General features: G+C 61.3%; 1 protein-coding gene across 2 annotated transcripts in view; it reads right to left on the bottom strand.

Annotated features, from left to right (window-relative positions):
* Positions 1 to 24,335, bottom strand: part of LOC132664582 (maestro heat-like repeat family member 5) — a 64,141-nt gene that overhangs the window by 9,643 nt on the left and 30,163 nt on the right. For both annotated transcript variants that reach the window (XM_060611415.3, XM_060611416.3), the window contains 14 exons: positions 24,117 to 24,239; positions 23,254 to 23,333; positions 22,663 to 22,798; positions 20,998 to 21,093; positions 19,366 to 19,470; positions 17,907 to 18,042; positions 17,435 to 17,607; positions 14,973 to 15,122; positions 14,032 to 14,186; positions 9,020 to 9,179; positions 7,864 to 8,045; positions 2,166 to 2,303; positions 1,580 to 1,694; positions 641 to 784 (listed from right to left, as the gene is read on the bottom strand). In XM_060611415.3, coding sequence (XP_060467398.3) covers positions 641 to 784; positions 1,580 to 1,694; positions 2,166 to 2,303; positions 7,864 to 8,045; positions 9,020 to 9,179; positions 14,032 to 14,186; positions 14,973 to 15,122; positions 17,435 to 17,607; positions 17,907 to 18,042; positions 19,366 to 19,470; positions 20,998 to 21,093; positions 22,663 to 22,798; positions 23,254 to 23,333; positions 24,117 to 24,239 — 1,893 coding nt within the window. The remainder of the gene's footprint in view (positions 1 to 640; positions 785 to 1,579; positions 1,695 to 2,165; positions 2,304 to 7,863; positions 8,046 to 9,019; positions 9,180 to 14,031; positions 14,187 to 14,972; positions 15,123 to 17,434; positions 17,608 to 17,906; positions 18,043 to 19,365; positions 19,471 to 20,997; positions 21,094 to 22,662; positions 22,799 to 23,253; positions 23,334 to 24,116; positions 24,240 to 24,335) is intronic.

Here is a 24,335-nt window from a genome sequence, read left to right on the forward strand (position 1 = left end):
TTTCACAGATGTGGACACTGACCCAGGCCCAGAGAGCTGAAGAAACTCGCCAGCTAGCAAGTGCTGGAGGACAGGGTGGCCCTGGCATCCTGGTGTATCACCTGGGCGCTTAACCACTGCACGGGACCCTGGGAACCCACCGTGGGGGCAAGGTCGGGCATCCAGGGCCAGATCGATTTTTGCCTCTTTGATGATGCCCGCCACCATTCACTATGGGAGTGGGCCGTTCCAGTGATGGTGGGTGCTGGGGGGGGGGGGTCAGAAGGGGATGGAGAAGACAGGTGAGCAGTGGGTGGGAGGACCCCCGTCTCTGAGATTCTCGGGGGCGTTCCCCTCTGTGGACTGGCCTGGGTGCCACCTGTGGGCTCCCCCTAGGCATCTGTCATCGGCAATAGCACTGTCCCTCTCCGGGTGTGGACGATACAACGTCCCCAGGGAGCAGCCACTCTACCCCTTCCCCAACCCTGCCAAGGAACCATCCCCAACTGCAGTCCACCGATAAGGACACCGAGGCTCAGAGAGGTAAAGTCATGTGTCCCAGCCACACTGCCGTGAGGGACGGAGCCAGGATTCCAACCCGGTAGGCCTGGTGGGCACGTGTGTGTGCGCGCGCCAGCTCTGAGGCCCCTCGGGCCCTTACCTTCTCCGGGTGGAAAAGGATGTTTCCGAGGCCCTGTAGGCTCAACGTGCGGACCTCGGGGCTGGGATCCCTGAGGCTTCGGGCCAGCACAGTCAGGACGGCCTGTCTGGGGAGCACCTCCAGCAGCGTGGGGCTGTAGAGGAACTGGGGCAGTCCCCGAGGGCGGGCGGGTCAGGCTCTCGTAGGGAGCCTCCGCGTGTGTCCGGGAGCAGGGCTCCAGGCCCGGGGTCTGGCAGGGGTGTTGGGGAGGGCAGCCACCAGCACCCCCGGGGGTATCTTGGTTAACAAGTAGTTGAATCCTCTTTCCCAGCTGGATCAACTCTTTGATGTCTCGCTGCGGAAACTGAGGCCCAGAGGGGGAAGGGGTCTTGCCTAATGTCACACGGCAAGACTGGGGCCAATGGCCTGGCTCACGGGACACCTGTGGGGACAGAGCCCCGGGGAGGGTGGCTTGGACCTCCCTGCTGGTGGCGGGTGGGGTGGCGAGTGGCAGCAGGCTTTGACTTGGGTTTCTCCCCACTGAGGTCAGTTAGGGACATGCCACACGGCACCCCCCCCTCCCCACCCCCTGCCCAAGCCCTGCCGTGGCCCCTGCCTCAGTTGCAAAGTCTGCCACGCCCAGCGCCTGTCTTGCTCTAACCTGTGCCCTCTTGGCTCAGGGCGACCTAAGCCCCGCTCTGCCTGACCAACCAGCTCTGTAGGGGTGGGGGCAGGGACCGGTGGAGCGATGGGTTCTCCCGGGCCACTGACGGGGGGGCTGCTAAGTGGGGGACCCAGCCCCAGACTGTGGACCGCCCTGGAGACGGGAGCGGGAAGGAACGGGTGTGAGGGGTCCATCTGGCGGGGCCTCCGCCCACGAAAGGTCCTGATGGGGCACCGAGGTGGCTGGAGGAGGGGGCTGGGTCTGAGGGGCTCCCCTCCCCCTGTCCAGGCCGCTACCTCGACGAGGATGAGGATGGCCGTCTTCCGCTCCCGTTTCTCCTTGCTCTGCAGGCTGGACAGCAGCTGGCTGGTCACTGCCTTGATCTGCCTGCAGTGGTTCTGAACCATGGCCCTGGGGCGAAGGGAGGAGGGCAGGGGGAGGGCAGGGGGAGGGCAGCGTGGCAGGCTCGACCTGGCGTCCACCCTCCCACCATCACCTGACCCAGCTGGGGCTGAGCGGCCAGAGCTGTCCCTGCGGGTGGGTGGGCCCCCATTCCCTTATGTCCCTCTGTACCCGCTGGCCACCCACTGGGTTCCGGCCCCGGACTGGGCCTATGGGACACGAGGAGCAGGCCCCTAGGCGGCCTCCGCAGGGGTGGGGCTGGGAGAAGACACCCGTGTCCACAGGCCCCCGGTGGGCGTGCACGTGGCCAGGCACCGGGGCACCGACTTCCGTGCCAGAGGGCCGTGTGCGCGCACGTGTGAGTTCGCGGGGCCGTGCTCACAGGCGGACCCGAGGCGTCACTGTGGTCGATACACCCAGCTTCCTGGACAAGCAGTGGCCCGGCTCAGGCCCTGGCCCCTGCCCTGGCCCCGCTCCTACCTGGCGAGGAGACCCACGCCCTGCGGGTAGGTGCGGGTGGTGGCAAAGAGCTCCCAGGCGCCCCGCAGCTCCAGGTGGGCGAAGTCCTGCCAGTGCCCCGTGGTGGACAGCAGACCCTTCAGGGCCTCCAGCGACGTCCTGCCGGGGAGCAGAGGGGGTCACCGAGCCAGCCCTGCCCCCGGCGAGGGTGCCCCGCCGCCCTGGATGGAAAGGGACATTCCGGCTCCTGTCTGGGCTCAGGGCCCCAGCGGCCTGGAGGCCTCCCTGGGGGTGAGCTGTGCTGGGGGAGGGGGCAGCGTGAGGACACTCGGGCCCGGGCCTGTGCCCTATGGTCAGTTGCCGGGGCCAGGGCCTGGAGGGTGCCCCCTCTAGGAGGGAGGGTCTGAGATGGGATTGGTGCACAGTCAGGGTGAGGTGTGCTTGGAGAGCCTCAGAGGACACGCATCGCGTCCGTGGCTGGCTCTCCAAGGCTGCAGCTCGGGGGACAGGGCTGGAGGGTGCTTCGGAGATCGGCGGTCTCCCAAGTCACAGGTACAGAGGGTCCCGGCTGAGCCTTAAAGGGATGGTGCCCTTTGAATGTGGGGCCAAGAATACAAAGAGGGTGCTGCAGGGAGGGAGGAGGAGAGCTGGGGGGTGTGGCGTCACAGAAGCCCAGACAAATGTCCGTTCGGCACTCCTGACACCCCTCTGCTTTCAGAGGACGCAGAGAAACCAGGTTCCGCTGGCCGCATGCACACGCGAACTCAAGAAAGTTTGCCGGACACACGGCAGAGCGGGGTGGCGAGCTCGAGATCCAGTGCCCTGTCTGTCCCGGTCACACGCCTGGCCGGGGGCAGCAGAGGAGAAGAGCAGCGAGGCCCCTGGCTCCACACCTGCACCGTGACACCTCGGTCACGGGCCTAGGGCTGTCCAGGCACTGCAGGCAGGACACAGGGCGAGGGCCCAGGAGGGCAGGCCCGGCTCCCCCCACCCCGCCACCCTGCGCCTCGTCACGTCCGTCCTGGCCCCACGCGACAGGTTCGCATCGGCCTGGATGTGTGAGCCGGCTCCCGGAACGAGGCTATCAGCGAGGACCAAGCACGATTCTGAGCAGATTTGCCAAACCGAGTGTCCCGGGGTGGAATTTCCAGGGGCCCCAACCCAAACCCCGGAAGCGGGCCTGCTGGAGCCCACGGGGAACCTGTTTGATTCCGCGTTTTCAGGAAGCGCCACAGTTTTCTGAGCGGCTGCACCCCTGTACGTTCCCGCCACGGCGGTTGTTTTCTCGAGGTGGCCTTTGTCGCCGGCCTCCGCCGCCTTGGCCGTGCATGCAGATGGGCCGAGGCCAGCAGGGAGGGTGCAGGGGTGAAGCCTGCCCTGGACACTGGGCTGGATTCGTGTGTCTGACCTGCCGATGCCTCAGGCCCCGACTGCTGCTGTTCCCAGGAACACGACGCGGAAATGAGGCCCGGCCTCCTCTTTCCGACCTGGAGTCCAGACGCCCTCTCGGGAGTCCCCTGGTCACATGTTAGCTGCAGGAGGGCAGCGCTGGGTCTCCCTCACCTGGACATTGCCCACTCTGACCACCCATCCCCAGTGCCAGTTGGACCCTGCCACTCCCTCTGCATAGAGCCCTCCGTGGCTCCCCACTGTTCGGTGTGGAGGCCGCTTTCAAGGCCTCCTTCCTGTTCCCGCCCCGCTTGTCCCCTCCCCCCAAGCCTCTGTGCCCTCCCAGCCCCCACCCAGGGACCTCAACCATCAGTGAGGTCTCAGCCCAGGTGCTGGGTCCTCAGGGACTACACGATAGGTGGTCATCCTCTGTGGAGGTGATGACTCTCCCTCAGGGCACTCTGCACAGAGTGTCAAGCACCCAACTGTCACCGGGCTGTCACCCGACCCCCATGTGCGTTTCCATGGGGCTGTGAGCTCCCTAGCAGAGGGTCCTGCCTCTGGTGATGAGCGTGGTCTGGGACACAGCAAGCACCCGTCGATATTTAAGTGCTGCCAGTGGGGCACACAGTGGTCCCCCTGCAAGTGCTGACAAGGTAGCCCTTCTACCTCTCTTTTCCTCCAAGAGCCGCAGGGAGCATGGACGGGAGGCAGGGGCACCGCCGAGCCAGGGGCCAGGGGCCGGGCTTGGCCAGGAATGGAGGCGGGTCTGGGCAGGGCTGTGGGGGCCCCGGGGTGGTAAGGAGAGGACAGGCGGGACCGAGTCCTGTGCCTTCTGTCGGCCCCTCCCTGCTCAATCCCTGGGAAGTCACATCTCCCTGCAGATCCCAGGGCCCCTGCCCGCCGGGCAAACGGACAAGAAGATGCTGGGGCTGGGGTCATGCCATCAAACCCTTCACCTTCGCCTTGACCGAGGCCCGGAGTGTTGACCACTCGTCCAGGGCCGAGTGCTCACAGGGGAGGTTAGGATGAGGTCTTCGATCTCAGATCCGGGACCGAAGAGCATATCGTTATGAATTGCTCGTTTGCTCCTTGTCAACTGCCAAAAACCAGGACTGTGAACAGTGTTTTAAATAAAGAGCTTTACCTTGAAAGCTTAAAGTTTAAAAGACAACAAATTGGAAGGAGGTGAGAAACAAAAAGGAAGCACCAAGTACTGTAGGGAGGTTCCGAATGTTAACTTTACATATGAGCTTCCTGGAAGCCAGGGCAAAAAGGAAAATATGTTGGCTGTACTTAGAAGTGGTCCAAGAGAGTGTCTTTGAAATGAAGAGAAATCAGATGCCCCATGAGAATGAGAGAGTTGGTCCATGATGGAGAAACTAAAGGGATGAGAAGTCCTTCATGGGGCAAGACGGGTCCCAGAGGAGAACCCAGCCGAGAACTGACCAAAGCAGTTAACTCTCTAAAGAAAGAGGCTTTGTTTGTCAGAGATCCAAAGGAAAGGGACCCAGAGGGAGGGCGGTGGTGTCTTTGCAGCCCTGCTGGGGAAGGGGTGCCATGCCCACCCCCCACTTGCTGGTCCCAGAGGCTGGCCCAGCTTAGCAGGGTGTCAGAGACTTCAGAGGCTTGATCCTGCCTCACTGGGGTGCTCCCTGGTATCCGGTGCCACCCCCATGCTGCTGGGGGCACCACAGACAGGAGGCCTCTCAGCAGCGGGTGCCCCGATCCCCTCCTTGGCCTGTGTCCCCCTTCATGGTGCCACATCCGCCGGGCGTCAGACCCTGGACTGCAGGGGTCGCTGGGTAACAGTGGCTGCCCGTGTCCCCACCGTCCCGGACTATTTGCTGGCCCTGCTGCTGGTTGGCCTGCCCTTCCTTTGGGCCCTTCGGGTTTTCCTCCGGGCAAGGGGGGCTCAGGTCCTGTCCCAGCCCCAGGGAGGGTGTGGGAGCCCCACCCGGTCAGAGCCCCATGTGCCCCCGTGGCCGAGGCGATTGGCTCACGGGTGAGCATGTGATCCAAGACCGGCCAATCAGAGCCGGTGGACTATGCCAGGCAGGGGGGTCGGAGAGCCTGTCCCTCAGTTGCTTGGGCCACCTCCCTCCTCCCTGGAGAGGACTTGTCCAGAGAGAGGCTGCGGGGCTGAGGTCCGGGAGGGAGAGGCCAGTGCTGCCTGAGCATCTCCAGCCAGCTGGCCTGGGTAAGAAGCTGACAGGTGCCCCGGGGAGATGGACAGATACCCACTCCCTGGGGGAGACAGACAGATATGTCCCTTGGGGAAACCCCAAGTCAGACAGACAGATACCCTGGTTCCTTGGGGGAGACAGGCAGGCCCTCTGCTCCCTGGGGGAGCCCCAAATCAGATGGACAGACACCTCTGCTCCCTGGGGGGGACAGACAGACACCCCCACTCCCTGGAGGAGCCCCGGTGAGACAGACAGACACTCTGCTCCCTGGGGGAGCCCTAAATCAGACGGACAGGCACCCCTGCTCCCCCCGGCGAGACAGACAGACACCCCGGCTCTCTGGGGGCTTCCGGTCTACGGGGCACAGATAACAGTTGTCAGGCAGTGGCCCTGGGAGGGGGAGCGGCAGGGTAGAAGTAGGACCACCGTTTTAGAGAAGGTGGTCGGAGACCCCGGCAAGAAGTGAGGGTATCGGGGGGAGCGGGAGCAGGGAGTGAGAGGCCCCGAGGCAGTCACACGCGGGGTCTAAGGAACAGTGGGGAGACGTCAGAGGCTGGAGCAGAGGGTGTGAGTGAGGGGCGTGTGACAAGAAATGAGGTCCCGGAGGCGGCAACAGGGAGCCAGAGGGAGAGGGGCCTCGGGGCCACTGCGAGGATCTGGCTTTTTCTGAATTAAGTGGGGAGAGGCTGGGGGTCATGAGGCCTTGGATGTGTTTTGACTAGGATCTGGGCTGTGGCGCAGAGGGCAGGAGAGCGGCGGGGGGGGTGGGGTGGGAGGTGGGGCAGGGGGAGCTGGAGGCTGGACCCGGGTGGGCAGGGGCAGGGCTGGGAGGGGGGGTAGCAGACGGAGGGAGTTGGTTCATTGCAGCCCCCTCCTGGCCCTCCTACGTACGTTCTGGGAGGAGAACGTTTTTATTAGCTTATTAGGGAAGATTCATGCGTTTCGCACGGTTGATGTGAATAAAAAAAGAACTTTATGCACATTCGAATTCAGAAGCAATACGAGAAGAAGTGGCATTTTTTTCTCAGTGACGCGCCTTGGGGAGAGCTGTTAAAACTGACAAATTACGTGAAACACATCATAATACAAACAAATGAAAAGAGTCGGTCCCCGTGGGTTTTAAAGACTTGCTTGTTGGGTTTCTCAAGACACGACCTGGCGTGGAGGGAGGGCGCGGCAGCCGGCATGAACCGTGGCTGAGCGCCACGGGGGCGCGGACCCTCCGACGCAGGTCCCGTCCACGCCGCTCAGGCCACACCCGCCCACGTCGGTGCAAAAGTGTACAGGGCTCAGAGCAATGCGCAAGGCGACCCGGAGGGGCGTCTGCCCTCACGGGCTCAGCGGTGGCCAGGGGGACACCTCTGCCATCCCACAGGCACTAGCTCAGCAACTCGAGGGCATTCTGTGTGTCTCTGGGAAAGCCTCTGACCCTCTCTGAGCCTCGGTTTCCTCATCTGTACAATGGGGGAGGACGAGAAACATCTCGCCGAACCCCCACAAGGACCACATTCAGGAAAGACCCGGTGCCCCGGTGTGGGCAGACGTTAGGTGCTGTGTCCTGTCACCGAGGATGTCTGCTGCCCAGCGACCCTCGGGGAGCAAGTAAAGCAGCCACATGCCTGCCCTGAGTCCCTCCGCGTGACTGTGGCGCTGGCCGTGACGGTGCTCGGGGGTCGACTCTCCCCCCCGCCCACCCCAAAGCTATGTCCAGGTCCTAAACCCCATACCTGTGAGTGTGGTCTTAGTTGGAAACAGGGTCTTTGCAGATGCAATCGAGTTAAGATGAGGCCCTTAGGGTGGCCCTAACCCATCATGACCGGTGTCCTTACAAGAAGAGGGAAACTGAGCCAGAGACACATGGCCGAGGACACCAGGTGACAAGGCAAGCAGAGGCGGGAGCAACGCGTCCACAGGCCAGGGACACGGAGACTGCCCGCAGAGCCAGGAGAGGAAGAGGCAGAAAGCGTCCTCCCCGGCAGGCTTCAGAGGCAGCACGGCCCTGCCGACACCTTGAACTCGGACCCTGGCCTCCAGAACTGGGACAGTAGGTGCCTGGTGCCGTGGGGCGTGCCCCTGCTTTCTCAGCCCTGGGAGGTCGGGGTCTTTGCCTCACCCCTGCAGGCGGAGCCTGAACGCCCCCCTACCTCTGCGGACTGGGCGTGGCCAGCGGCTGGGCCTCCTGGCGGGGCTGGGGCTCCTCGGGCAGGTTCAGCTCCGAGATGTAGTGCGTCTGGGTGAGGAGGGCCAGGAGGAGCTCTGGGTAGGCCTCCTGCACCGCCTTCTTGAACTCTCCGGCAAACTGCAGCTCATGGAGCAAGTTCATGGCCTGGCAGGGGGCAGGGGACACGCTGTAGCTCCCGAGCCTGGGGACGGTGGCCCGAGGCTTCCCGTGCCCACCGGAGCATTTGATCCGGAAGGTCCTCAGGGTGGGGGGACAGCGCTGAGCAGTCAGGACAGAGGGAGGCCAGGGCTCGGGGTGTGGAGGGACACAGACAAGACCCCCCTGCTGACCCCGTGCTGCTGTGTGGTTTCTGGCGGGAAGGGCGTTAAGGGGAAGGGCGGGGGGCTGCACGGGCACGGGGTGGACCCCCCCTCTGCGGCCACGTTCAGACGGAATCGAGCCTGGGGGCTCCGGGTGGGGAGGGGCACCTGCGGGCTCCGGGCTGCTGCTCAGGGGGCTTTGGGGGTGGGGGGGGTGTCTCAGCCGGGGAGACAACAGGGTCGGCCACGGCGGCTGCCTCGTCAGAGTCCAGCCGCGGAGGACAGGTGTGGCCGTGCTAGGAAGTGAGCTCCCCGCTCCTGCGGCTGTGTAAGGAGGAAAGCTGGGCTGGGGGGATTCCTACAGGAGGGCGGGGGGTGCAGGAGGCGGCCTCAAAGGTTCCTCCAAGATCTACAGCCCCAGAGCCCAAGTGTGGACGGAGGGGTTCTCCATCGCCCCCCCGCCCCCGCTCTTCCTCGGCCGGAACCTGTCTCCTGGAGCCCCCCGGGCTGTGAGGCCACCCACACAGCGCGTCCGGCATCCTGGGGACACGCCCGTGTGACCCAGGGCCCTCAGCAGCCCTGCAGGACCACCGCCGTCCCACTTCAGGGGGTAGAAACGGGCTCCGTAGCCCCACCCCCCAGGACGTGCTCAGCCCTTGGCCGTGCCCCTTCCCCGGCCCGGAGACGGGGCTCCCCCTCCCCCAGCCTGGAGCACAGCGGGTGCCCTGGATGCCACCGGTGTCTGCACACGGGAAGCCGGTCTGGGTCTGCCCGGTGGCGGCTGGGGGCCGCGTCGAGGCAGTGGCTGCAGAGACTCACGGTGAGCGAGCGCAGGCAGGTCTTATCCTCGGGCGGGGGGCTGCCGTCTCTGGCCCCGGGGGGCAGCGGCCGCTCCTGCAGCCAGGCCAGCAGCGTGGCCACCACCAGGCGGCTCACGGGGCGCTCGGCCCCCAGGGCCCTCCACAACTGGAAGACGTGGCTGTGGGCAAAGAGGGGCCGTGAGGCCAGCCCTGCTTGTGCTCTGCCACAGCGCGGGCCACGGTGAGCGGGGTCTCAGGCGCCTGGAGTAGTGGGGGAAGGGGAGGGGGAGGGAGGAGGCTGGGCTGGATCCGGGGGCCTGGGGGGTGGAGGAGAGCATCTCAGGGTGACCGCCTTCACCACGAAGGGTGGTGTGGACGGGTATGTGTGTGTGTGTGTGTGTGTGTGTGTGTGTGTGTGCGGCCTGGGGGATGTGCCATGGACAGCGGGCCAGCTGCCCCTGGTCCGTGCTCCTGGGTCTCACTTGCGGGGTCTGTCCTCCAGGCTCCTCGCACCCCAGCTACAGACTCTGAGTCTGTCTGTCGCCCTCAGTGGCTCCAAAGTCCAGTTGACCCCTGCTCTCCGACCTCTGCCGCTCCGGGCCTCCACGTGTGCTGCGAGCACTCCTCCCCCACCCGGCCTGCACCAGCTCAGCCGTTGGCACTTCTGCCTGGAGGCCTGCCCCGGCTGGCTCCTCCTGGCCTGGGTTTGCTGGGGTCCAGCTCCCCGGGCCTGAACTGGGTCGAGTGGGGGCCATCAGAGCTTTAGGCTAACTTGTGTTCATTTTGCAGATGGGGACACTGAGGACTGGAGAGAGAGAGAGAGAGGACTGCCCTGATCGGGGCCCTGCCTTGTGACAGAGCAGCTGGGGCTGGGGGCCAGGCCAGCCTGGTCCTGTGACCTTTCCACTTGGTCCAAGGCACTGGCCCGTGACACCTGGGGAGGCAGGGTGTTGGGGCTCCCGAGAGGTCGGTGACCCTGACGGCCCTCTGTTTTCTGTGCTACGGGGTCTGTGGGCCTGCGTGCTGGGTAGAAGCTCCTGGAGGGGCGGGGGTGGGGTCCGGAGGCCAGAGCGGGGGCCTGGATGAGCCCCCACCCCAGTGTTCAGACAGCCCTGGGCTGGGCGGGCACGACAGCTCTGAGGCTTTCTGAGACTCTGAAGCATAGGGTGGGGCCTAGAAAGAGTGCAGCCCTTGCTGTCAGAAGGACGTGGGCCCAAGTCCCTGCTCTGTGCCCTCACAGCTGTGTGACCGAGGGCAATTCTCTGGGGGCAGAGCCTGCCTGGAGGGACTTAGGTGACAGGCTTCTTCAGGAGCAAGGGCACCCAGAGGCCACGGTTTCTACTTTGCTCTGTTGGCACGTGTGTGCTCAGCACGGTCACGTGTGGGCAGTGAACTTGGGGACAGAGCAGTGACAGAATGGGTAAAATCCCTGCCCGTGTGGGAGCGACCCCTACAGCGCGGCTCAGCCAGCAAGCAAGGGCACGTCAGACCAAGAGCACAGAGCAGGGGAGGGGAGGGGGCCGCAGGAGACAGCGGGAGGGCGCATCTGCTGTGCTCGGTTTCTAGTGGGGCAGCGGGGAAGCCGTCCCCAGGACGGGACACAAACAAAGACCCGAGGACGTAAGGGGGAAGCCATGTGGCCCTGGCCTCTGGCCCCGACTCAGAGCCGTTGTTGGTATGTTCAGGGCCAGCATGGTCGGGGTGGAGAGAGTGGGCCAGCTCACGACCTTATTGGCCACTGTCAAGGTTTTGGCTTTGACTTTGAGTGAGATGGGGCCACCGGAGGGCTTGCAGCACAGGAGTGAGGGGGTCCGACTTACTAGTGAAGCCCTGTTCTGGCTGCTGGGAGGGAGGGGTGGACATGGCCAGGGACTCCGTGGCAGCCAGCGATGTCCTGACTAGGGTGGTGACAGGGCTGGGGACACAGGGGTGAGGGGGAGGGTGTGCTGCTGGGATCCTTGAGGATGGGTCTGGGTGTAGACAGGAGAGTCAAGGGGACCCTGAGAGCTTTGGCTAGAGAAACTGGGTGACAAAAGGGACAATGCGAAAGAGAAAAAGTTAAGGCCCTACAACAGAAAAAGGAACCCACCCCCCCAAACACTCGAAAAACCCCAACTGGAGGGCACAGGCCCCTTTCACTGCCACGAAGACACAGAATCTCCTAAATTATCTGGACTTTGCTACACTAAACAGAAGAGGGTGCCATTGAACTTGGAATCCTACAGAACACGCTACTAGGGTTTTATAGGAACGGGAACAAAACGAACAGGTCCACAGAGGTGTTGCAACAACAACAACAAAACCAAACCGAGAAAGACGGTCAGTTCACAAGAGAGGAAACCCCTCCCTAAAGAGCAGCCCGGGGCAGACAAGGCCGTGAGGCCACACGGCCCCTGCAGCCCCACGGACTCCAGCCGGCACCGACAGATAGGAAAAGCCACCTCGAATTGTCGCTTCAAAAAAAAAAAAAAAAAAAAGAAAAACCTCAGCGAAGAAAGGAAAAGGGAGTGGATGAGTTCCAGGAAGAGGTGGGAGAGACGACATCATCTCACAGGTGGAAAAAACGCAAGACGCCCAGAGGGCTAAGACGGAAGCTGAGGGGCATTGAGGAACAGCAGAAAGATGCTCCCAGGGGAGGAGCAAAGAGGACAAAGTACTGCAGACAGAGGGCGGGCCAGGGACGGACGGACGGCACTCCGATTCCCAGTCTGGAAGGAGAAACGCAGCAGGGGATCGGAACTGATATTTAAAGCGATGACCTAGAGAACTTTCCAGAAACAGTAACAGCAATGGCAGAAGGCCTAAACCTACATAGTCAAAGAGTCTACCAGGTCCCTGCGAGAATTAACACAGAGTGATCAACTCTGAGACATTTCTTAATAAAACAGTTACATTTCGAAGGTAAAGAAACACGCTCCAAGGTGTCCAGGAAGAAGGACCTCTTGCAGGGGCGCCCGGAGGGCTCAGGAGGTCGAGCTTCCGACTTCGGCTCAGGTCATGATCTCGCGGTTCGTGGGTTTGAGCCCCGCGTCGGGCTCTGGGCTGACAGCTCGGAGCCTGGAGCCTGCTTTGGATTCTGTGTCTCCCTGTCTCTCTGCCCCTCCCCTGCTTGTGCTCTGTCTCTGTCTCTCAAAAATAAGTAAACATTAAAAAAAAAAAAAAGACCTCTTGCAAAGGCAAACATATTTACAAAGGCAAAAAGATTACTGTCATTAGACTTAATAGAAGAAAGTGTGAACCAAGGATTTTATGACCAGCCAAGCTGTCCTTCAAGGCACATGACTTGTGACACACAGGTGCCCAGGGCGGCCTGGAGCTGCCCCCCCCCCCCCCCAGCCTGTCAGAGACGGGCTCGTCCACTTAGGACAGGACTAGGGCTCTCCAGGGGAGGCGAGGGGGCGCGTGTCGGGGCCAGAGCTGAGCTGAGTGCCGACTTCGGCCAAGTGAACATGTGCAGCTGAAAACACAGGAGGAGAAGAGGGGTGGCACAGAGGACATCAGTCTCGCTGCTGGTTTTATGGGCAGGTGGCCGGGAGGTAGAAGGTACCCGTAGAAGATGGATAAAGCAGACTACAAAAGGTGAACCCATAAATGGAAAAAAGGATTAAGGATCATTTTCTTAAATGGAAAAAATGATTAAGGATCAAAGACCACATCTCCCGTAGAAAAAGAAATAGAACAAATAAAACACACACCAGGACGGGATATGAGGATGGGGTAGAGACTCCACAAGCCAGTCGTATCGATCAGTGTGGAGGAAGGACTTAGCTCCCTGGTTAAAAGAAACAGACTTCCAATTTGGATCACAAATCGAAACCGGGCTCCACGCTGTCTGTGGGACGACAGATACACGCGGGGCCGACGCGGAAACGTAGGCGAGCACAGGTGCACCTGTTGTCCTGAGAACAGACACAGTGGGCTGCGGGCCCTCGGAGCATTACATGTGACAGGGCAGTGCACTCGATCATGCCCAACGTCACGGCTGCTCAGGAAGCTGTGTGTCTGCACAGATCCCATGACAACCACCTTTACGAGGTAGAAGTTGCGGGAGGCGGAGGGGTCCGTGGATAGAAGTGCATTAGAAATGACTCCAGCGTGCTGTTCTCAGAACGAGACAGATCCAAATGGACATCGGTTAAATACATATACAACACAGTCAATAGGGCAACTCTGAGGATACGCTTCAAGCTCTGCGCCTGACGATGGAAAAGACACCTTCTTCTCGGGGGCCCGGACAACATTCGCAACGGCTGTTCAAAAGATCCTCAAATTCCATCAAGCAGGTGACATTCTCTGTTCCCAATGCAAACAAACACACACACACACACACAAAACAAAGCAAAACAAAACAGACCCTCCAGAACCCTCGAAATTACGAACAACAGCGTGGAAAGCGGAAATCTTTCTGGAAACAAGTCTCGGGTGCTGGGAGCTGGAGGGAGCTCTCTTCCGGTGCCTTCTGACTCCTCAGCGGAGTGGAAGCAAGGCTGGCAGCCGAGTGCGGTGTCAGAGGTGCGGGGGGCTGGGGGGGGAGTGGAGAGCTGCAGGTGGGTGGCCGGGAATGAAAAATGTGTGCTTTTTCCTCAGGGGCAGGTGTGAAGGTGGAGTGCAGGGTTGAGGGCGGGGTTTCTGGCAGCAGAGTGTGGCTGGCCCGCCTCCAGACTCGGGGTGGGGGGGGTCTGAGGGCTTCGAGAGAAAGCCAGCCCCACCCAAAAGGGCCGCGGTGACCACCGGGGTGGGGGAGGGAGAGGAGGTGTTGGCTGGGGTCTTTCAGGCGCGCCTGGGGTCCACGAGGCGACGGGTGACAGGGGCTGGGCCGGGGTGTCCTATGTGGCACGGGATGGTGGGCAGTGGCCCCCCGGAGCCGGCCTCAGGAGGCGTGCAGGAAGCGAACAGATACGCAGGCTCCCTCCCTGCACCCAGGCCTGTGGGGGTCCCTGTGGGCCGCTGTGAGGGGGCAGGCAGGAGGGAAGAGCTGGGGGTGGGGCCCTGTTCCCCGCCCGGGGGAGGATGGAGGGTGGGGCCGGGCACCTGTCCAAGGGTATGGAGGGGTCCAGGAAGGTGGCCACCAGCTCCGAGGTGTGGTTCCGGGCTAGCAGGGTGATGGCGTGCAGGGCGACTTCCTTGGCTTGGGGGATGTGGACAGAGCAGAGCTGCAAGTGAATGGCTCGGCCCAGCTTGGCAACCTGTGCAGGGAGGCAGAGGATATAGGGGGGAGAGCTGGTCTGATGGGGGAGGCCAGCCCTGCCCGGGGAAGTCTGAGGGGAGGCACGTCCCCGCCCCGGATGCCTGGTCAGAAGGGGAGTCCCAGGCTGAGGGGAGAGAGGTCCCACCACCTTTTCCCCTGGCACGAGAGGCCCTCCAACTCTGTCCAAACATTGCCCAGTCACCGGAAGGCTCAGACACACCGGCCTCGTCACCTCCCGAGCAGGCCACTTGGGCACACGCTGTTCTGGGAGCCTGGAACGCCCCTCGCCTTCCACTTTCGGTGCCCTTGCTCACCCGCCTGGGGCTTCCCCATCTGCAAGACGCGTCATCAATTGTCCTTTTCCCGGGGGCCACCCCCACCCCACTGGGTGCACTCCCTTTGTTGTTCAGTCCTTATCTGTCCGTGTCTGCCCCGCCCATTGGACCGGGAACTTCTGGAAAGGTCTGTGCCTTCTCCTCCCCCATGTGCTACGCCAGAGCCTGGAGCAGTTGTCCCATCAGCGCCCGTGTGCCTCACGAGCCTGCAAACACCACTCAGGGCCCCAGGACACCTGCTTGGGCCGTTTGTTCATTCGTTCATTCATTCGCTCACTCATTCATTCAGTGGAACTTGTCAGGGTGGGGTCTGTGGCTCCCCCATCGGGGCTGAGCTCGGGGACGCTGCCTTGGCCCAGAGACGCTGGCTTCAGGTGCTGGCTGCCGGGCGTCCCTCTGCCCCCAGACCCGTCCCGGCCCACCCTCAGCGGGTGCCCCGGCCCTCTCACCGTCTCCAGCTCGGCCCCGTGCTCCTGGATGGCGAGGAGCAGCATGTTGGCGGCCGCCTGCACGTGGAAGGAGCTGGGGGATCCCAGTCCGTCGATGGCTGTCCAGATGAGGTCGGTCAGCTCTGCCACCGTGAGATGCTTCATGACCTCCTGTACCGGCAGGAGTGAGGGCAGCCGTCACTGTGGGTCACGCGTGCCCAGGTGTCCGCTCCTGCCTTTGCTTTCCCTTTCCCTTTGCTTCAGGCCACTCGGGTTTCTGAGCACCCCGTAATTCTGAGCCCCTCTCCTCCGGGACCACACGTGATCACCTGCACATGTCTCTGAGCCAGCCACGGCCCGGGGGCAGGAAGGGAGAGAGTGATGCCCACGGTAGGGCAGAGGCATGGCTCCCTTCCTCACTCAGACCCAGTGCTTGTCCTGGGACCTGCACGGCCCCGCCAGCCTCCTTTCCTCCCCTCCTCTGCCCTGTCCTCGCCTCGTGGGCTTCCTCAGCTGCCAGCCTCCGTCCCGCTGGGTGCTTGCTCCCCAGGCCAAGCCCCAGCCCTCCTTCCATGATTTTAAGAAAGAGCACTTGAACTTCAGAGTTGTGAAGGGTCTTCAAGGTCACCTGGGTCACCCCCTAGGCCCAGAGAGGAGCGTGGATGCCCTTACCACGGCATAGGCTGGCTCCAGAGCCCAGGGCTCCCGTCCTGTGCTAGGGCCTCCCCAAGAGCCCAACTGGCCTCTGCCCGTGTTCTCCCAAGAGTGACTCTAAGTCCAGACCGTGAGCCGCTTGGGGTGATAAAGAGGCTCTGGAGGAGATGCAAGGTGGTGGGTGGGACCCCTGCTCCATAGCCTCAGACTATAGTCTCTGAGAGCCCGAGGCTGGCCCGGGTGGAACCTTCCAGAAAGACTTCGAGCATTATTGCTCAATATGGTGGCCACCAGCCACACGTACCTATTTAAACTTAAACTTAACTAACATTTAAAACCTCAGTTCCTCAGCAGCACTAGCCACATTTCCAGTGCTCAGTACTGGGTACCTTGGACAGTGTGGACAGAGACACTTGTATCCTTTCGGAAAGTTCTACTGGAAGGCTCCGACTGGAGCGTCTGATAGAGGAAGATAGAATGCTGGTGACAGGGGCTGACAGAAAGGTTTGAAGTCTGAAAGGATGTTGAAGGAGGTAACATGTTTCTTTGCATGCTAGCCTATTTGGTGAAATGTTTGAAAGTCTGTTAGGATGTTTGTATTTTTATTGGATATAAAAATAAGTGTTAAATAACAGATGTTAGAATATTCATTAGAATCATTATTCTAAGATTTTGGTAAAATGTCTGTGAGAATATTAGGATTAGCTGCTGGTTAGAATGTTAAAATAATTTTAATACTTTTAATGGAATATTTGTAGCCCTTACCAGCTGCGTGCAAACGCTTCTTCATTTGGTTCAACTTGATGGGTATCTATCAAAGGCTGGCTCTACCACCAGGCCTCGCGCTGAGCCCTGGCAAGACCCTGCCTCTGGCCTGGAGTGCCCAAGGTCTAACAGGGGGAGACCGATCAGTACGCCAAGGACAGGGGTCTTTGTCAGTCATGGGCTCAACACCAGGAAGGGACGAGCAAAGTCACCAGGTGGAGACATCACGGACTGCCCACTCCGAACATGAGGCTCCAGGAAACATGGCTTGTCCAGTTAACGCCAGCATCCAGCCCACACTCAGTGCCTCAGACTCGCTCATGTTCAGAAGAGAACACAGATCAGGCACAGGATGTCACAAAGTTACGGGACCTCCCTGGGGTGATGAGAGGGGCCTTGGGGGAACTGCTGGGCTCCCCGAGGCTGCTGACCGAGAGGCTGATTGAGGTAGACCAGGTGACCGTGCAAGAGGAGACGTGCTCTGCCTTCATAGGAGGAGGGTCTGGCTTTCGGAGGGTTGAGAGGCCCCCCGGGAAAATGAGGAATTCAGGGATATTTCTGCAGAATTCTCATCCCGCAAAAGCCAGACTTACAGGGAAGGGTGTCTACCCTGGGAGCCGTCCCGACACCACCATTTACCGGGTGCTCATGGTGGCCAGGACTTTACAATGCCAGCCTGCTCATTTTACGGAGAAAGCTGGGGCTCAGAGAGGGGCGAGGGCTTGTCTAGGCTGCACAGCCTTGGGGGACAGAGCTGGGACTCAGGCCTGGGCTGCTGACCCCAGGGTCTGTCCCTGGTCTCTCCCTCCAATCCCCTCTCCCCCAACTCCCAGGTCCCAGGCCAGGGGCCACGGACTTCTCCAAACACTCTCAGTTAACCACCAGAGACACAGGTGAGATCCCGGCCTTGGTTTTTTAATACTTACTCCTGGCTCGGGGTCTGATCCCCCCAGGGGTGCAGTAGGGCCACCCCAACAGCTGGAAGCCCTGTGGTGGGGGGTCGGAGCAGAGCACGGCCAGGCCTCCCCCCACCCGGACCTACCCACCATTCTAAGGGCTTTGACCTTGATGACTTGGGAGCTGCCAAGCTGGAAGATGTGATCCTTCGGGAATGCCATCTCACGGGGGGTGGGGGGAGCTGTCTGCTGGTCTCCGCTGCTCCAGATGGGGGCCCCATCCTCGCTGGCCTGGGAGAGCTGCTTGGGGGCCTGCGCCTCCACGTTTGGAAGTTCCCTCGCTGGCCAGGGGCGGGATTGGGCGAGGGTGAGGGCGGGGCAGAGGTGGGCTGGGGTCTAGGTTGGGACAGGCAAGAGTTAGGGTGGGGTCGCGTGTAGCCAGGGTCAGGCCTGTGCCCTTATGGGGACGGGAGTGTGAGTGGGCCTGGGGGCGGGGGGCGTTCCAGGGCCGTGGCTGGGGTTAGAGGTGGGTTTGGGGGCAGATCTGGGATGGGCTGTGTTCAGCAGTGTGGGTGTGGTCTCAGCTGAGGCTGTGGTCAGGGTGGCCGTGGGTCCACCGTGGTGGCCCTCGGAGGCTCACCTCTCTGGAGCATCAGGAGCTGGTAAAGGTGGCCCAACCCTTCCAGGCTGGAGTGCCGGGTGGCCTTGTCAGGGTCCTGGCACAAAATCCCCAGCATGCCCACCAGCTGCCCAGTCCTCCTGAAGTCCTCTTTGGCCTGCAGCGAAAGTATGGGAACCACAGAATCCAGACCCTACCGTGGGGTCTCCCCTCTGCTGTGCACTCACCCCAGCTCGGCCAGCATCAGAATGCATCCCCTCCAACCATGTGGCAGGGCTGGGACTCAGCTCTCGGGACCCCAGGCCCAGGCTCTGCCCACCCAGTCGGGCCGCTATAGTCAACAGCTCAGGGCACAACTTAAGGGGCTGACCCCAAACTCAGAAACGAAGAGAAAGAATACTTTAATGCAATATTTAGAAAAGTCAAAATGAATGTAACAATTCCTGATGCACACAGTTTCAAAACTGTACCTAGAGACGGTCTGGCCCTGCATTACCACCACCTTACCTCATGGTGCTTCGCTCTCCTGGCCCTAACCCCCGCCCTGGTTTCAATAAAACTTTATTTATAACAACAGGCAGCCAGCCCACAGCTGCCGCCATTTGCTGAGTAGATTGCTTCAAAACACCACCTTATTTATCTTGATTGTGGGGTGTTTTGGTGTCTGGGTAAATTTTGCACCCCAGGTCAGCGCCTCACTTGCCCCGGTCGCAGTCCGGGTCCTGGGTTGCGGAAATCGATTTTGAATGACCTGCAGGCCCCTTGAGCCCCTCTAGAGGGGTCCCCCTCACCCTGAGAATGAAGGAGGCGTCTGTGCAGGGAGCGCTCCCTCCCGTCCCCCCTGCCCCCATGCCCACCTCTCCGCCTTCATTAGAAACACACCCCGGCCGGGCAACGTTCAGAGAAACTAATTTTCTCAACGTCCCACGAATCTCCCTAAGGAATTAGTGCTGATTTTGGCTGATAAACGCACAAGCGCTCATTCCCTGATGGTGCCGACTTCATTCGGCCCAAGGGCTCCAGCGACAGATGGCAGTTAGACTGTGAGGCATGACTCGCTGGGGGTCGCGGTGGATGGCGACTGTTGCCGCAGTCACCACTGACCTGGACTGGGGCAGGGCCGCACCCCTCTGAGGACTCATTTCCTCCCATTTCATGGGTGAGACCCTGAGGCTCAGCGCATAGAGGAACCTGCCCGAGGCTTCAAAGCGCGTTGACAGGAGCCCAGCCTGCTGGGTCAGGGGTCCAGGCATCTGGGTTCAGAGCCCAGCTGGGAGGACCTGAGCAGGGGGCCCCAATCTCTGCCTGTTCCCTGGTGTGGTAGAAAGGGGGTTGCATGGGCGTGTTGTAGGGCACTGTCCTGGTGCTGCCCTGGTGGCAGAGGTCCAGGGGGCCTGGAACCCCACGAGCCCGAGGAGGGTGGCCTGGTTGGGGCCGCAGAGGGGCCGTGGGGCGCGGGGCCTGCGAGCTGGATACTCACATCCAGGTAGAGGTCGTGGCTCAGGAATCCGAGGAGGGCCACGCAGCTGTGCACAGCCCGCTGCCGCTCGTGTGTCTTCTCCGACGCCAGCCAGGTGTACATGTGCTGCGGGTGGGCAGGGGCAGAGAGGGGGTGCTGCAGCCGGGCACCCCCGCGTCCCCCGGCTCCGCGGGGGCCACCCCCTGCTCAGCCCTGGGCTCACCTCTCGGCTCACCTCTCGGCTCAGGCCCCGACCCCCAATCGGTTAGCTGGCCAGCAAGGCTCCGCCACACCCACCCTGGCCGAGACCACGCCCGGTCCAGCCACGCCCCTCACCTCCGGCCCGCCTCCTCAGCAGGGCCCTGCCCACCCCGACTCAGGCCTCGCCCACCCTGGTCCATGGCTCCCCAGGTCTTGCCCTCCCCTGTCCCTCTGCGCAGCCTCTCCTGACCCCTCTGCTCCAGACAGCTCTGCCAGAGAGGAGAGGTCGTTTCCTGCTCAAAGCCCCTGGAGGCCCCTGGGTTTGAACCCCTTTGGCGACACGCACCCCTGTACAGAACAGTGCTTTTCTGTGCGCAACATAATTGCACAGAGTCACAAAGGGATACAAACACATATTGAAGCAGTTACACTCAACAGTTTTAAGCCAAATCTGAGCCTCTTTGTTAAAGCGACGGATGCTTATAGTCAGTGATTCTGACGTCGGATGCAGGAAACGGTATTTGGAGATTCTGTGACCCAGCGATGTCCTATGACCACATCTGTGACTTCCATCGGTGGCAAACACAGCCACTCCCGGCACTGCTGTGGTTTGTCGCCAACATTGCCAGGGGGAGGGGACACACTACTTTCCCGGTGGGGGGGAAGGGGGTGAGCGAAAATGCAGACATTTCCCCCACCCCCGCCAGGCACACACCTGACTTCCATCGGTGCACCCAGCTTGGGGGCCCCTGCTTCTGTGGCTCCCCTCGCCCCCACAAGGCCTCCAGGCTGGACCTAACCTAACCCAAACCCCCCTCCTCACCCTCAGCCGCCACCTTAGCGCCCTCCCCAAGCTGCAGCCATGCAGAATCTCTGTCTGTCCTGATCCTGGGCTCACACAGGCTGCTCACCCCTCGGCGGGGCCCTCTGCCTGCTGGGCCCTTCCCTTCCCTTCTCTACCCCATGACCTCCTCGGTCCTCATTCAGGTGAAGTCCACTGGCCCTGACTTCCAACCCTCCCAGCTGAGCCAGTGTCCTATCTCTGGTTCCTCCCCTGCCCCTGGACTGTCCTTGCCTGTTGACTGGTCTCCCTCCGGTCAAGGTGAGAGGGTGGGGGTGCTGGGCTTGTGAGAGCCCTCCTCACAGCTGGAGACATGGCTGCAGAACGAGGTCTCAGGGGAGGGAGGTCAGGTCCCAGCCTGCTTCCTCAGCAGCCCCCCTAAAGTGTGGCGCTCAAGGCCCACTTCCCACCAGGTGCACCTGCTGTCCTGCCCTCCAGTTCCCCCAAGCCGCTGTGATCCCTGAAGATGGACAGCCCTCAAGCCTCCAAGTTCATGGGCCACTCGCCACCCGGAGTTCAGACCCTGCCTCCTCCGGGCACCTTCCCTTGTCCATCCTTGGCCCGGCCTGTGCCGGCCCCGCCCCTGCACTGTGCCAGCCACCGCCCCTCACCGAGAGCAGGAAGTGCAGCTCGTCGGCCGTAGGGTTCTGCATGATGAGGCTCTGCAGCATCTGGTCCAGGGCCTCCAAGGTCTTGTTGTAGAGGGTCTGTGCAGGGGGGTGGAGCAGGTCAGGGCAGCCACCAGGCCCCGGCTGCGATTGCGGGCCAAGGCCTCCTGCAGGGCCCCAGTGCATTGGCCTCTCCATGGTAGTGGTGCCCCTTCCTGCACACCCCCGTGGCCAGGCTGCACACCACGTGCGTTCACACCACATCCAGGAAGGGCCCCGGCACAAGCCCCATTTGGGCAGCTGGGAGATTGGGCGGGGGGCAGTCTGGGTCAGACCTGCCCAAGGTCACAGGTTTCTCTGTGGCCAAGGTAAGTTCCTTTGCAGCAGGGCTGGCTTCTCGGGCAAGCAACCTGCGCGAGACCTGGCACCCAGAAGGATCCTCGAGTGCTTGGTTTCCTGCTTTGCGGTCCCATCTTGAAATTCTTCCTAAGCTTCAAACAAGGGCCCGCATTTTCATTTTGCATTAGTTGGGGCAAATTACGCAGCTTGTCCTGCCTCCTGGGTCTCACACGAGACCCCCAATGTTTGCTGCTCGGCTCACCGGGCGTGCTCATGGAGGGAGCCAGCCAGAGAAAGTGCCCAGCCCGCCTCCTGTCAGGGTGCGTCAGAGCGGAGCCCTGGGCGCGGGCTGTCCACCCCCTGAGAGCCCTGGGGAACTCACTTCAGCTCTCTGAGCCCACCTTCGTCACCTGAGAACTGGTTGTGAGGTCAGCCCCACCTGCTGGGTGTTGATGCACATTGAATGGGAAGGAGCAGGAGCCCCCAGCCTACCGTCTGGGACCCGGCTAAGCTCCCTAGGTGAGCCAGCCATGATGTTGTTATCTGGTAATGGGGGCACTTTAGGCTCCTGCAAGGTTGGAGTGGGGACAGGCCCTGGCCTTCTGGAGGTGTGGTGTTGTCCGGGGCCTAGGGCACCCCTTGCACTCTCCCCATCCAGAGTGCCTATCTGTCCCAGTCCAGTCTGGACCCGGCCAGGGGGCAGGAGTGGGGTTCTACCCCGACTCCCACACCAGACACTTCCATTTCTCTGAGCTGGTTTCCTCACCCTGTGGACAAGTGCTGCTGGGAAGGTGAGCTAACATACACACGGGGCCTGGCACAAAGCAGGTGCTCGGTTAACACCAGTTCCCTGCCCTTTAGGGTAAACACTCGGGTCGCAGGTGTTGGTGGTGCCCCAGGAGGATGGGTTTATGCCTTCTGCAGAGCCCATGAGGTGCGGAGGGGGGCATCCGGCCCAGTAAAGGATGGGCCTGCTGGGGCCTGGGTGGGGCGAGAGCAGTTAAGTAGTGAGACAGCTCAGGGCTGCTCTCTGGGTGGGCAGGGAGAGAGGTCACTTATACTCCTATTTGTAGAGCGCACCAGTGTCCCCTTTTATCTGGAGAATTAAGTACTGTTAGCTCCACACTTACCACCCCCATGTCACAGTTGGGCAAATGGAGGCTCAGAGAAGTTAAGAAACATGTTCAGGGTCCCCAGCCCTATCCTATGGGGGGTCAAAGGCTCTGCCATCTAGCCTGCACCCCCTCCAAAGCCATGAACAGCAGGCAGAGCCGGATGCCTGCCCAAGGGGCCCCTCTCATTGGAGGGGTACATGGGCCAGCTTCACACCTGTATGTTGGGTGGCTCCAGGAAGAGGCAGGTGTGTTTCTTCAGGACGTCCATCAGTGGCAGGGCGAACACACTGCGGAGGCAGATGGACAGAAGCCGTGATTTCCTCTTCAAGTCCAGGGGCGGCCTCAGTTTACTGTTTAGAGGTAGAGGGCAGTGAGGGAGGGGTGTGGGGGCCGGTGATTGCAAAGGGGCCCCCAGCCAGAGTAGACCAGATTTGACAAGCCCCGAGCAGCAGCCCCTCACCCAGTTCTGTCCTTGACCAGAGACTCAAATATACACTTCTGCCTCGCTGGCCTACAGGGCCTCCTGGGCAGGTTGAATTCCAGGAGGGTTTGTAAGGGACTAGCATGGCCTGGTTGGGAACAGGTGCTTCATAAGCCCTGTACCTCAGGCTCCCCTTTACTGGACAGACTGGTCTCATCCCAGCCCTGGCTACACCACTGGGACCTTCGGTGGCTCTTTTTGGGCAAATGATGCTAAACTTTCATTCTCTGAGGTGTGAATTAATCACAATAGCTATACTGTTTATTGAGAGCCTCTTACAGGCCTGAACTGGGGCCTGACCCTGGGTGGGGCTGGGGAGCGTACCAGAGGCTGGAGATGATGTGAATGGTCTGCTGGCGAGTTGACGTGCACAGTGTGTCCTGGGGTTCCTTCTCCATCAAGACCTGTAGATCCACAGGTGAAGGCTGAGTGACTCAGGCCTGGGCTTATCACACTTCTGACACCAAGTCTCATCCCTGGCTGAAGAACCCAGTGCCTGGCACCCCATGGCCCACGGGATCATGCTCCAGCTTCCCACCCACCCACGGGGGCCTCTGTGGCCTGGCTGCACTTAGAGAACTAGAGCACAGCCTTTAGAGTGAGACAGGTCACGTCTGCACCCTGACTGCCACATATTGGCTGCATGACCTTGAGCAAGTCTCCACACTGCCCCAAGCTTTGCTTACTCTGTTACTTAAATAACAGAGTGTTGTTGCACACATGTCAGGTGTGAAGCAAGGTGTGCAAAGCACAGTGTCTGAGTCACAGCAGGAGCTCAGTGAATGGGAGCTCAGTAAACTGTTATTTTATTATTACAGTTGTAATTGTCCAGCGGTTGTGTGTTTCCTCCACTACCCTGGGGTTCTGTAAGCCTGAAATCTCTAGTGAGCAGTGGTCTGAGCTGGGATGGTGCTAGCAGAATGGATGGTGCTGGCCTTTCTGGGCCTCAGCCACATCAGCTGGGAGGTGGACACAACTGGCCGGCTCAGGGTCACTGAAGAACCAAGAGAAGTGGGGGGCATGGAGCGTTCCCAGGTGCCAGAGCCTGTGAGGGGCTTGGACACGCCCTAGAAATCCAACTTATTTGCCCCTTTCCAACACCTGCTTCTTGTGGATGCTGCTGGCCCGAGGGAGGAGTCTCCTCCTTCTCATGGGTCCCCTTCCTCTGCCCCAGGACCTTGACTCACCATCAGACACTCAAGAAGCTCTGAGATCTGGGAGAACTCGTAGCTGTGGGCCCCCTCATTGCGGCTGATGGCCCCCACCAGCATGAAGATGGCGGTGAGGAAGCTCTGCTTCAAGGTCTCGTCCTGGCATGGGGGCATGGGGGTCAGGCCATGGAGCAGGGGATGGAGGGGGCACAGGACAGGCAGGAGAGAGCGCCACCATCACATGTGGCTGCAGGG

The sequence above is a fragment of the Panthera onca genome, chromosome F2 (genome assembly GCF_046562875.1).
Source record: "Panthera onca isolate mPanOnc1 chromosome F2, mPanOnc1 haplotype 2, whole genome shotgun sequence".
Classification (NCBI taxonomy): domain Eukaryota; kingdom Metazoa; phylum Chordata; class Mammalia; order Carnivora; family Felidae; genus Panthera; species Panthera onca.